Raw genomic sequence first — 13,541 nt, 5'->3', positions numbered from 1 at the left:
TCACGTTATAACATGAAAGTTTCATACTATAACATGAAATGAATTAGTTATGTTATGACGTGAAACTTTTCACGTTATAACATGATTCACATTATAACATGGACTTAACCATATTATACCGTGAAACATATCACGTTATAACATGATAGCAACCTTTTTTTTTTTTTTTGTGCGGCAGCAATATGCTTCCGTACACACATACCATAATTTCCGGCCTACAAGCCGCGACTTTTTTTCCCACACGCTTTCAACCCTGCGGTTTATGCGGCGATGCGGCTAATTTGTGCATTTTTTTTCTAACGGCCGTAAGGGGGCACTCGAGCGGAAAAGGTAAGAATGAGATTGGTGGAATTTATGTGACGAGGAAGTGACTTTTACCGGCCCTGTTGGCACTGTGCTAGCGTGTTGCTGCTGTGTTACTGATATGTCTCTGTGATATTTACCAGTACATTTTATTTTAACCGGCCCTGTTAGCATTTGCGTTAAACTCTTTCTGTGTACCGTCAGTCTTTGTTAATATCTCGTCTTTGAATGTGGGCACTTGCGGCTTTTACACAGGTGCGGTTTATGTATGTACCAAATAGTATTTTGTTTACAAATGTAGTGGGTAAGGCTTATAACCAGGTGCGCTCTGCTCTGTAGGCCGGCAAATTACGGGACCTTATTTTACGACATAAAAACTTACATTTCATTACAGACATCAAATTGAATATTTTATTTAGCTTGGTTTTTTTTTTTTCGTTTTTACAGTAAGTCTGTGGTAGTTGAATTTCGAGCATACAGGCTGACTCGTATCTGCGTGGGACTGTCGGGCACAGCAGTTGTGACATGTGTGGCCTTTGCAGACGGGAAGTTTCAGCTGGCAATGTGGACGGAGGGAAGGTGGGGGGAGAGAAAAAAATGGCAGCGTTGAATGAAAACAGGAAGCCGCATAATGTCCACCGCAAAAACAAACGACGTATGAACTTCTTATGTTTCAAGTGACTTTGCTGCCGTTTGTTGCGTCACGAATGAATTGAGTGAGGACTTTCTAAAAATTGAGTGGCGCATACACGTCTGCTATCTTACGTTTATTGAAAACCACTTTTTTTGTACAAACACGCATACAGAAAATAAATGGGACATCCGTCAGAGCGTTACAAAATATAAACCACAAAGTAATAACCATCCATCCATTTTCTGAGGCGCTTATCCTCACAAGGGCCACGGGAGTGCTGGGGCCTATCATCCTGCGGGAGGCGGGGGACGTCCTGAACTGGCTGCCAGCCAATCACAGGCCACATGTAAGTGTTATTATTATTATTATTATTTTTTAAAGAATACAAACACACCTTCCATTCTGGGCACAATTTTTGGGATGTTGGTTATGCTTTCAAAACATTTGAGGAACATTTGACAAAACATGGGATAGATGGATGAACGACGTTTGAAAATGATTAAAAAAAAGAAGTAATAAATATGTGAAGCTACACCATCACCTTTCCAGAGTATTAAATGTTCATTTTGGGGAGAGCTTGGACGTATGGATCAACGCCGACGTGCTTTTCTCCCACTTGGACGTGCAGGAATTATCTGAGGTGAAACAAAAGTCCATTGACAAATTTTCAATTTTTACAGTTGATGCACAAAGCCCAGGCAGGTCCTCATGAATATTCAGTGTACAGTTGTAGCCAAAGGTTTACATGTAGTGCTAGAACATAATAATGACAATTTTATAGTCTTTTCTTCAAAGTCAAAAGTTTACATATATTTCCTTGGTATGGAGTAGCATTTCCTTTGAACTGCATGAGTCAAATATTTTGGGTAACCTTCCACAAGCTTCTGACAGTACTCTGCTGGAATCCTGGCCCATTCCTCGTCACACAACTGCTGGAACTGAGACAAATTTGCCAGTGCCTTGCTCGCTCGCACCTTTTCAGATCTGCCCATAGATTTTCGATGGGATTCAGATCAGGACTTTGAGATCCTCAAGCCACTTTTGAACCATTTTGGCAGTCGGGTCAGGGTCATTTTCCATTTGGAAGACCCATTTCCGCCCATGTTTTAGCTTTCCGGCTGATCTCTTGAAATGTTGCCTTAGCATCTCCATCTAATGTTCTATCTTCATGATGCAGTCTATTTTATGAAGAGCTCCAGTTCCTGCTGTAGCAAAACAGCCCCACAACGTGATGCTGCCACCTCCATGTTTCACAGTTGGGACGGTGTTCTCAGGTCTACAAGCTTGCCCCTTTGTCCTCCAGCTATAATGTTGGCCATTATGGCCAAACAGCTCTAACTTTAGGTTCATTAGACCACAGGACATATCTGCAGAAGTTAAGATCTTTGTCTTTTTATTTTTATAGACTTTGCGAACTTTTGGGAGGGTGGGGGAGGAATTTCCCATGCTGAAAGTTTTCAGTTTTTTTTTTTTTTTGTTTTGCACTTGATTATTTTTGTACCATTTGTATTCAACTGTACTGATTCAGATTTTTAAAAAACTTCTGTTTTGCTTTGGTAGTTTATATGATATTTTATATACGTTTCCACTTGATTATTTTTGTTCTATTTGTATACAATTGTAGTGCTGATCCAGATTTTTAAAAAACGTTTGTTTTGCTTTTGTAGTTTATATGATATATTATATATGATGAATGAAACAAAATCATTCTGAAATCTGTCAATTTGTGACATGTCATCTTCTGTGAAACAGGATGTAGCCTTATAACTCACAAGTAAATGGACACGTGATGCTCACGTCAACTTCATGCAACATAATTTTATAATTCCAGAGTAAGAGCATTTTTTCCCCATTTACTATGATTATTGTATCTTTTCAGAAATTGACTTTCTTCCGCTTTCTCATCGGCTAAAATGGCCTCACGTTGACCTGATACAGGGAAATCTTTGGCTCTGCCATGATATTGATTGGACACATTTTTTTGCAACTGCATAGTGGTGGCTGTTCAATTATTATGTATTTTTTAATAAAAATGGTTATCCCAATACTGAACTACCTGTCCAAACGGTTGACCAGGTCTCTCACAGTGTTGATGAGGCCGTCGTGTTCTTGAGGGTTGCTCATGATGATGCTGTGCAGCTTCTTCATGTATGAGTCGATGGAGTCAAGTGTAGGCATCTCTCCGCTGCCTGTTGAAATGATGGCAATAATTTATGTAGCTGAAGACTTTTAAAGATTCAAACCAGGCCAGTTAAGATGATTAAAAAAATAATAATAATATCAAGGTCACTGGCTGCAGAAGCACTGGGCAACAAATGCTGCCTCAACTTGTTCACCGGCGCCATGAGCGGTTGCTCAACAACAACAAAATAATAAGTAAAAAGGCAAAATGTGCAAGTAAACACTTGGCACGCCTTTCAATGAAACGCCTTTTTGTTCCGCAGACACCCTCGATCAATCTTTCGCCTCCACGCCCATGGGAAATGACGTCAACTGCAGTAGGAGCAGTACAGGAAACTGACAGAGGATGAGGTGGGTTCAAACTTTATAGAAATCTATCTGATCTAAAACACTTTCCTGAGGAACTCCACACCAAGTTTCTTCTGACTGATTGGAACACTTAAATGTTGGAGCTGAGCTATGACAAATATATGACATACGCAATGTGTACTAAGTATTTCTCATTGTGGGGGAGGACTGGTCGATAAAATAGGTGGTGTCAATGATTTTTAAACAACCGATTTTTCCATAGTTGAAGACAACCCACCAATAGCGAAGGGGGGGGGGGGGGATCAGCCTCGATTCTCCACACTGCGCAGATCAGGGACAAGAAAAATAAATACTCCTAACATACCCATGGAATAATTCGTCAGTACAATCTTTAGAGATCCAATAAACGGGCTTGTGTGTATCATCATTGTCGTTACCTGGCAATGGCACAGAAGAGAAGCTGGAGGCGAGCGCCTGTCGCAGAGTGTCCAGGTGCTGGTGGAGTAGGCCGTTGCGCCCCCGCTCTTGCATCACGTCACCCTCCAGGCGCTCCACGGCGCAGCGCATGCTCTCGACGTGCTTCTGGAGCGCGGCGTTGCGCTCCTCGTACTCCATGTTGGTCTTGCGCAGCTGCCGCATCTCAGCCTCGCGAGCTCCATGGGGAGAAAAAATATATTCATGAATGACAGGACAAGTGGGACAGAAATTAGAATATCATGATCCCTCCATGGCCTTGTATTTTTTTTTTGCTCAGAGGTCTCTTCGGAAGACACAATATTAGTTTTTACCTCTCTGCACATGCATTCACATTTAATTTTATTCAAAACAAGATTATTTTCTGTGTTCTGTACCAACTCGGGAAGAAACCAGTAAAGCATCAACACCAAGAATTTAGCGCCTACACAATCAGGAAGGCGAGTTCACACATGAAGGTCATCAATAGTATTAACCAGCATACACGTATAGCATGCTAGCACAAACTGACAAGACATCAAAATAGGCAAACAAATATGCATACTATCAATTTACACAACCTGTATGAGTGCTTAACCTCGAGGCATTTTGACCCAACCATAAATGTTGGCAATACAGGAATGATTCAAAGCAAAACAGACGATTAGCTACATCAAGAGAAGGCAAAAACAGTTTCAGTTTCACTTTGACTGACCTTATTATGCTTTATTGTTCTCAAGGTGTATATTAAACAGCTGAGAAGTGTACTGTGACCATGGCTTTCCTTTCCCACGTATGAGCTCTTGATAGGACCGTAATTTCTGGACTATAAGCCGCGACTTTTGTCACATGCTTTCAACCCTGTGGCTTATGCAATAATGCGGGTAATTTATGCATTTTTTCTAGTGGCCGCCAGGGGCGCTCAAACAAAAAAGGTAAGAGTGAGACAGGTGTGTCGAGGAGGACGCAGGTTTAATGTAACTTCGTGCTTTGTCCATGAATAAAATGAGCAAAAACAGACCCTCATCACAGAAAATGCAAGAAGAAATGCACATGATGCAGCTTTAAGGTTAAAAGCAATCGAGCTAGCAGAGAAAGAAGGAAACGGAGCTGCTGCACGTAAACTTGGCATAAATGAATCGATGGTGAGACGCTGGAAGCGGCAAGAACTGGAATAATTTAAAAAGATGAAGAAAACTTTCACACGTAATAAAAGCAGGTGGCCTGAACGGTGTTGCTGCTGTGTTACTGCCGTGTATCAGTGACTTTTACCAGTATGTTTTTTTACCCAGCCCTGTTAGTGCTGTGTTACTACCATATTGGTGCTATGTTATTGCCACGTCAAAGGGAGTGCTTGGAAAGAAAAGCTACGGTATACTGTTAAAACTCTCTGTGTACCGTCTTTCTTTGTAAATATCTCATGTTTCAATGGGGGCTCATGCGGCTTATAGACAGGTGGGGCTTACGTATGTACAAAGTAGTTTTAATAGCTTTAAAAATGTACTGGGTGAGGCTTATAATCAAGTGCGGCTTATAGTGCAGAAATTATGGTAAGTTTACAATAAAAACCCATATAAAAATGACGGCTTTAAAAAAAAAAAATAGTGAAATAGCTGGGACAGAAACGAAAAACGGAAAATACTGCACTCCCTCACCTTTGCTGTGGTTGAGGAACTCCTCTGTGAAGATGGGGATGTCAAACACGGTTCTGTCCTTTCCCTCTCCATCTTTCTGGTGAGCAACGGAGACAGACCGCGTGAAAACGATGAAGAAGGAACGAAAATGTCAAGACATTTGAGGCAGAGCTAATTCTCTCTGGTTGCCACTGTTGCCATTGACTCCTGTTTGGTGGATTAGGGATAGGGTTTGCCGCTAATTTTATGCATTCGAGAGCCTTAGTAAGATTGAAGAAGGATCAACACTTGCTCATTCTCAAGCTGGTCACACACTGCTATCTCCCGATCTTCAACCAGCATTCGTCACAAGTCAGCCAAAGCAGTTGTTTCAGTCAATCGGTCACAAAGACCACGCCCTAGCTGATCCCACAAGTGATTAATCCGGCTGAGGTCAGGCTATTTCATCCTCTCCATTCCCTCAATTCTGAATGTTATCTTCGTTAAAACGTATTCCGGAGGGGCTGAATGACATTTTGGAGGATAGAGTTTGGTCCCAGAAGATGGAGATAGAGGATTGACGCTGGTTCTATCTCATTGTGATATTTCTGCATTGTGATTGCCTCCAGTGAGGGAGATCTATCCCCAAAGTATCGCACTGCTTCCACCAAAACGCCTACCCCCATTAGGGGATTCATCAATTTGGAGATAATGTGAGGGCTCACTCCAAACAATGCGGCAAATCGGTTTTCCAGAACACTGGCTTGACCTTTCGCTATCGCGCGTGCTTCATCACATTCAGTCAATTGCCGATCCCAGTTCAAGTTCTGATCACTGTTGCATGATCCATGCTGGGGATAGCAGAAGCTCACAACAAGGGTCAACGGCAACAGCCAAATAAACTTTTACACTGGCAGATGAAAATTTGACAAATTTATCGTGGACGCGACGCGCATACTCAGCTCTGGTGCTCATCTCACTAATGCATGTTCTTTATAAATGTGGACCAATAAAATGGCCACTTTCCAACAGTGCAGAATTTACTGCCAAGAAAATACAACTCAGAGATAATGTACAAAAAAAAAAAAACCACAAACGTCCTATTGTCCTATGTTAATTATTTCGTTTAAATGGAAAGGTCCCCTCGGAGATAATTCAATTGTATCCAACTATACATCCCATTTGTTACAGCTTATGTGTACAATGGTGGTTAAAGCAGGAACCGCCAAGTGTCATTTCGATCAACTCCATGCAATATTGATGTGCTGACAGACCAGGAACCGAGGCACTGACCTCGTGCAGAGCCTCGTTGGCCGCCTGGTTCCCGACATCTGGTGAGGAAGGAAAAGAAGAAAGAAAAAAAAGAGAGAGAAATGAAGAAAGAGGACAGCAGATGAGTCATCTTTCCGTCAGTGGGAGCCAGCTTTCACTTTTGACCCGGCGAGCATAAGTCACACAGAATAGTCCGTCCACTGCTCTGACACTGCAACTGTTCATTCGAGTTCAAAACCGAGGGACGGATCGTGTGGACCAAATGTTCCTTTGTGTCTGAGCAGCGAACCAAAAATTCAAGTGCATGCCACAGCAACAGGTGGCGGCACTTAGGATCAGACCATTTCAGCCAATCAGAAACCTGAACAGTCATTTTCAAAAGAGGTTTCATTAGAAATCACTCCCAAAACTCCCATGGGAATGTGAAAACACAAAACAATAAAGAATTTTAAAAATGTTTTTTTTTTTCATTGCCTTTTGTTTTCCTACCATGTCCCCTACAGGCATCCTTAAAGGGTGACTAGTTTTGCGCTAAAGTATTTCATTTTACGGTTGTCTCTTCATAGTTGTATGGCATTCAGCAATGTTAAAATGCTAGGAAATGAAAATTGCTGAATAGTTAAATGTTCTTCTATGTTATTACTAATTAATTTACTTCATGTACAAAGGTGCCATGAGGTACGAGTGACTTGTCTTGCAAGTTTTAATGAGGTATGAGAAGTCGTTCAGTGTATTCTTTTTTCTGCTTTGACTTGAGAGAAATATTTTGAGATAAAAAAAAATATTTTATGGTAAGACAGGAGTAAATTCACCTCACAAAAAGCATCAGTTTGGGAGTGAAAAACATTACAAAAAAAAAAAAATAGAGCATACAAGCTATTTATTACCACTCAATGTAAACTAAAAAGAATTACTCTTCTATTAAAAACAACCCCATAACCTTTCCTAAAGTGAGTCTGTTGTGCTAGTGGCTAAAATATTTTATTTAAATTCCATTTAATTGCCATTATTGGATGTTTTTTTTTTTTAATATATATAAAATACAATTTTAGAGTGCTATTTTTCTTATTAAATATTTTTTGGTGAGGTGTGGGGATTCAAACTAGGGGCTGAATGACATTTTTGTACTTGACGCTAAGGCGACAATCGTCAATTTGAGGTTGACTGATCGATGTCATTGTCATAAGAACTTAGAAGTCTACAAGGTGAATTTTATGATCAGAAAAAATGAAAATGTACTACTAATCTTTAGCTTTAAAGCTAAGCTTTAAGCAAAAATTTGAGCCTCAAATATTGTTTAAAAAAATTTCACTGACTAACCTACTGTGTGCCATCAGTGGTTCCCAAAGTGGTGTCCACGGACCCCCAAGGGGTGGAAAACGTCTTTCCAGAGGGTCCGTGAAACGAAATTGTCTGGAAGCTAATCATGATGTGAGCATTGCCCTTTCCAGTGTTAAACCACATTTTGACTTATTGTGCAAAAATAAAAAGCAAGAGCACGTGAGTCACTTATATTGACTATTTCTTTGTACCGGAATGGCATAGCTGTGTCCAGCACTACATTATTGGCGAAAGTTGAGGTTGGGGGTCCGGGCCCAGGTTGACTTTGGGAACCACTGGTCTACATACATATGAAAAATATGGGGGGGGAGGGGGGGGGAACAGTTGGGAAGTCTTCCCTCTGGCCAGAACATCTGAAGTTTTAAGTGCAGTTTGTTTGAGGAGGAAAGGTCAAATAAATCTTTTTTTTTTTTTTTTTTTTTTTATAAATACTGGGCTAACATGCTAGGCAAACAGATATTTAAATCTACTCTGGGATTTACTACCAGTTTATTTCAAACTGTATTTCCCACTGTCAATTTTGGCCTGGGAGGAGTTTTATATAGTACAAAACAGCAGCAGCAGAGATCAAAAACAGACAACATAATTGCCAATTTCTCTTCTCACCACCTCTGTGTCGCTTGCCCTTCTGCTTCTCTTGGACCTTCCTGGTGAAATGCTTGTAGGCTTCAGTCTTCTGGTACTTCTCCAGCTCCCGCATGTAGCGCTCCTTGTCACGGTCCGCCTCGTCCAGGTATCGCTACGCGCGCACAAAAGTTTCAGGTGAAATTCCGTGTCTCTGTTCATTGCCCAACTCAGCAGAATGATTGACACAGACGCACAAACAAGGGTGTATACTTAAAATATGATTTAAAAATATGCTTTGCTCCTTCTCTGTTAAGTCATAATTGAAGGATTCCTTTTCAACTGCCTTTTCGAGATGTTCCTTTAAAATAACGTACCCTTGGCAGTAAGTAAAAAAAATGTCATGTCTTGAGCCAATCACATTTTTTTGTTGAGTTTTTTTTGCGTTGACCTACCTGTTTCTCCTCCGGGGGAAGCTTGCTCCACTCGTTGCCCAGCATCCTGGTGATCTCCGGAAAGGGCACGTCCGGGCGCTCGGCCCGCAGCTGCTCGCGCCTGTCGTTCATGAAGCGAACGTAGCCCGTCAGCGGCGCTTTGGGTGCGTTCCTGTCCTTCATGGGCTTCTTCCTCTTCCTGCCTTTGGTCCAGTTGGCACGCCTCGTCTTCTGAGATGACAGCCGCCGATCCCACCGGAAAAAATAATCGAGAGACAACTACTCAGTCACAAGATGCAAAGTTGACATGACGTCAAGGTTCCCTCTAATTTTTGACGTGTCTGAGCAAACACACTAACACCGTGAGCGCCCCCTTTGACCACTGTGGGCAACATCAGACATACACACTGTGGTCAGGTAAGTGTCATCTATTGAAGTTAACATGGCTCATTAAAAGGTTCAGATTACATGCCCATCAGAACACTTTTGTGTTTTTGCAAACTTACACTGAAAATGTCAAACAATCAAAAAAAATACAATAAAAATACATATCAAGCCAACTATTAACTATAAATTTGAAAAGTCGTTTCCAACTTCCATTTTTTTGGAACCCACAATGATATCCCCGTCTGTTTTTCTTGGTGTAAAACTAGAATTATTGCTCGAAGAATATCTTTCGTGATGCATGTTGAAAGCTGAATGACGCTCCCAAACAGTTTTAAGGTTAACTTTATGTTGCCTCCCATATTTAAAATACAGAATTGGCTTTGTGGGCAATGTATCGTCTGTGCTTTCATCCTCAATCAGGCTGTGCCGAGGTTTTTTATAAATTTTAACATTATACACCATTTCATCCTGTACTTTCTACTTTGCCTTCTGACCAGACCTCTTTTACTCAAAAAAAAAAAAAATAGAAAATCTCCTCCAGTTTCACCACTTTTTCTTCAATTATTCACATACCCTGGTGTTTGCAATTATGAGTATACCCCTTTAAAATGGAGGGGGGCGGTTTCAGGTAAACGAGGAAGTAGAGCGTGTGGCCCGGTGTGGCCGACCAGCAGCGCTTTGTGAGAGGCAGTGGAAAAAAAAAGGCCAGCCTGTAATTCACTGTGCTGGATCTGTTTTTCTCTGCGCTGAGAGTGCGCGACAAGTGCGCAGCTCCGAGGGAACATTGCACGACGGCATTTTACATCATCAATGACCAATGCAAAAAAATAAACCGTGGACCTTCAAAGTAGAGGAAATAAAATCAATAATGGTATTAAATGTAATCAAATTGCAACCTAAAAACCTGCAATGGAATCAAATCATGAGGTTGTGAACAGTGCCCAGCTCCATTGAGTCGTTTCCACCCCACAAACAAAGACTTTTGAGTTTGAGCAAACAACATATGGTCCTGTGGACACACTTTCCATTGTTCAGGTTCAGCTCGTACCTCATCTCCATTTCTCTGGCTGGCGTTCTCCACATTGGCTGCAGGAGATGATTGCTGCTCATCCATGTTTTTGAAATCTGCAGACAAAGAATAGACTTTCGACAAGAGTGACCACAATCATGATTTTTTCTCCCCCCCCCCACCAATGGACAATAGATGAGCGTACCATCTGGAAACATTTATAACAGTAAAGCCTGCGCTATCTGGGGGAGCCAGATAAACCAAACTTTGACATTTATTTTTCATCCTAATAATTGGCCTATTACAAGCAAACTCCTTCAAGCCAGCCACATTTCCCGTCTTCAGGAAAAAAAAAAGCGCTGCATTATATTGTTAAAATATTACTGAGCACTTGTGCGCCCACAGACAGTTAACAACCAGACATCCTTTTAAACTTTGAACCCCATCCATGTCACTTGCACAGGAAGTGAGTGTCAACATCCTGGACGGCATTGCGAGCCCCGGCCAATAAACGCTGTGGGAAATGAAGTCAAGAGGAATGAGACAATTCACTCCAAATATTCCTTTTGGGTGGGGGAAGTCCAGTAAGGATTCATCTCAACATTTTTTTCATAACAACTGAATGAGAGCCAGACTTGGTTTATTTATAGCTCATTATATTTATATTAATTCAACTCAGCGGTGCACAAACCAGGGCCTGAGGGAAATGCTTTACATATCTTCACATACAACGAAGGATCGATCAGTTCTAGCATGTTGGAAAATTTTAGAGGTGAAAAATGAAGTTTTTAATTCTATTTTTTTGTTTTTCTTTTAGTGATCATATACAGCATAGTGTGTCATACCAAATTTCTGAAATTAGGTATGTTTAATGCCACTTATTTTTTTTTCACCCAGACTGTCAGTCGTACAAATATTCCAGTACCGGTACCACTAGTATGTTTGCTATATGAACTTTTAATGAACAATAACTGTGAGCAAAAACTTTCTGACACAGGATTTACTTATGTGTCAAACGGTTGTAGTTTAGCAAAAACTACTGATAAGGAGGACTTACTCCATATATTTTCTTGCCTTTAAGTATAGGTGGGTGGTGCCGGCAGCCTTCGAGAGCACGTAATAAGTTGAAATAAGGCCGGCATTGGCCAGATACCGATACAAGATATCTGTACTTGTCCATCCCAACTATCTAAGAGTTGTCACACAAAGGTTCCAGCACTGCTGTTACAATCCATACTACAGGTTTTCAGTTTTGAAATAATCTCCTCTTGCGGTCTGAACCACTTTCCTATCCTTTTCTGCACTGCTGAAATTGATCCAGATTCATTGTCAGGGCCATCTTGATGATGCCCATATTTTCAGAACAGGTCCCACAAGGTGACCCCTTGGGGGAGGGAAATATATATATCACAGGTAGTTAGGAAGGTTGCTCTAAACGCGTTGTTTTTCTCCATCTGGAACTGTCAAACGTGCAAGGTGTCATGACCAGGCATGTCATCATGGTGGAGCAGCCCTGACTCATCACTGTACACTCAATTAAGCATCATAATTTCATTGTAGGCTTTCTGGGTGGTCGTCTGGTCCACACTGGAGGAGAGAACTGACGGTTCATAGTTTGAAATTCAAATTTTATAACTGTTGTTACAAGGTTTCTGACTCACTTCGTATGCCATATGCTTTATTATGCTACACTGCCCTCTCTTGGCTGGAATCCCAAAGTGCACCACCCAATGAAAAATTGTTTTGACTTTTTTGGTTTGTTTTTTTTGCATATCCAGTATGATTGCTATCACTTTGTCCACATAGAACTGGGTTACCAAAAAAAAAAAAAAGGAGAACCTGAAAAGCAGCACGTAGTATTATGCCAGTTAAACAATCGGTCGGTAAAAGCACAAGTGTGGGCTATATCGCAAATACCGTGGGTTTTAATGACTGGGAATGTAACATATGTCATCGTGTATTTTGTTTCACAGCCTACGATGACTTTAGTCTGCAAATATACGTTTAATGAGCTTGTGTTGACGTGACAGCTGCTACACTTGCTTTGGTAACGTTAGCGAACATGAGAAATTAACACGCAACGGCGCTAAAAATCCCCAACATGATTTGACGTTTACATGCAAAGTATTTTAATGATAAAAGTTCCAAAAATGTAGACAACTGCGACGATGGTCCGCTTAACATCGAGCTGGTAGCCAACAAGCTAGCGGTGCTGTTAGCATTATTTTACAAAGGACCTGAGAAACATTGACCTTTAGTATCGTGCACGTCTAATTAAATAAAACTTAACAAAAGACAGAGGCAAAAAACCACGTAATTAAATCTGAAACCAACCTTACAAAATGTGAATGGAAGCCGAACGGCAGCAAATGGGCTTTCCTATCAAAACAATACAGGAACGACTGTCAAAGAAGCGTCAATGTCGGTCGGTAAACCATCTCTTCCATGTAAACTACAGCCGCGTTACCATTTTACACCTTGCCACATTATCAACACTCACTTCTGTTTTCATAACACACTATGTACTTGATCAAATTAGGATTGGGAACCACCCTGCAAAGTAAATAGTTAACCCTCCGCAATATCTGATCTAGATTATGAATTTCGAGACACGCTCTGCTGGCATCTCTTCTTTGTCGAACCAACTAAGAAAATGCAAGTCTGGGCGTTCCTGCCATCTAGCGGCAGATTTATATATTACATCACAATGTGTGCACTTGTTCATCCATCGATTCGTTTTCTGAGTCGCTTATCCTCACAAGGGTGGCGGGATGAAATGATTGATTAGATGTAACTGGTCAGATTGAATTCATTTTCACCAAATTGGTGTTGGTGTTTTACAGACAACACATATTATTTTGAGCATATTAAAGTTATTTGACTGTTGTCTTGTAATAATAATAATAATACCAAAAAATCCATTATCTCATGTTGAAAATTTACTGTATAAGGGAACGTGTGTGTGTATATGTATGTATATATATGTGTGTGTGTGTGTGTGTGTGTGTGTGTGTGTGTGTGTGGAGAGAGAGAGAGAGAGA

General features: G+C 40.9%; 1 protein-coding gene across 4 annotated transcripts; it reads right to left on the bottom strand.

The window, feature by feature from the left end:
- Positions 1-1,055: 1,055 nt before the first annotated feature.
- hmg20a (high mobility group 20A) lies at positions 1,056-13,153 on the bottom strand. 4 transcript variants are annotated; one of them, XM_061823352.1, is made up of 10 exons: positions 13,001-13,153; positions 12,835-12,879; positions 10,540-10,616; positions 9,126-9,335; positions 8,713-8,845; positions 6,787-6,824; positions 5,536-5,611; positions 3,865-4,080; positions 2,994-3,126; positions 1,056-1,572 (listed from the first exon to the last, which is right to left on the bottom strand). In XM_061823352.1, the coding sequence occupies exons 3-10, from the start codon at positions 10,603-10,605 to the stop codon at positions 1,569-1,571; spliced, it is 876 nt and encodes a 291-aa protein (XP_061679336.1). In that variant the 5' UTR covers positions 10,606-10,616; positions 12,835-12,879; positions 13,001-13,153; the 3' UTR covers positions 1,056-1,568. The 4 variants fall into 4 exon arrangements, with proteins under 4 accessions (XP_061679336.1, XP_061679334.1, XP_061679337.1 ...); XM_061823350.1 differs by having other exon boundaries at positions 12,835-13,153; XM_061823353.1 differs by having other exon boundaries at positions 8,716-8,845; positions 12,835-13,153.
- Positions 13,154-13,541: the final 388 nt, after the last annotated feature.

The sequence above is a fragment of the Syngnathoides biaculeatus genome, chromosome 6 (assembly GCF_019802595.1).
Source record: "Syngnathoides biaculeatus isolate LvHL_M chromosome 6, ASM1980259v1, whole genome shotgun sequence".
Classification (NCBI taxonomy): domain Eukaryota; kingdom Metazoa; phylum Chordata; class Actinopteri; order Syngnathiformes; family Syngnathidae; genus Syngnathoides; species Syngnathoides biaculeatus.
This window is presented reverse-complemented; position numbering and strand designations above follow the sequence as displayed.

Coding starts and splice junctions, on each gene's coding strand:
- hmg20a (XM_061823350.1), bottom strand. CDS start 10,605: ATGGATGAGCAGCAATCATCTCCTGCAGCCAATGTGGAGAACGCCAGC. Junction 5,612..6,786: donor CCAACGAGGCTCTGCACGAG/GTCAGTGCCTCG, acceptor GTTGCTCACCAG/AAAGATGGAGAGGGAAAGGA. Junction 3,127..3,864: donor CTCTTCTGTGCCATTGCCAG/GTAACGACAATG, acceptor TCATTTCAACAG/GCAGCGGAGAGATGCCTACA.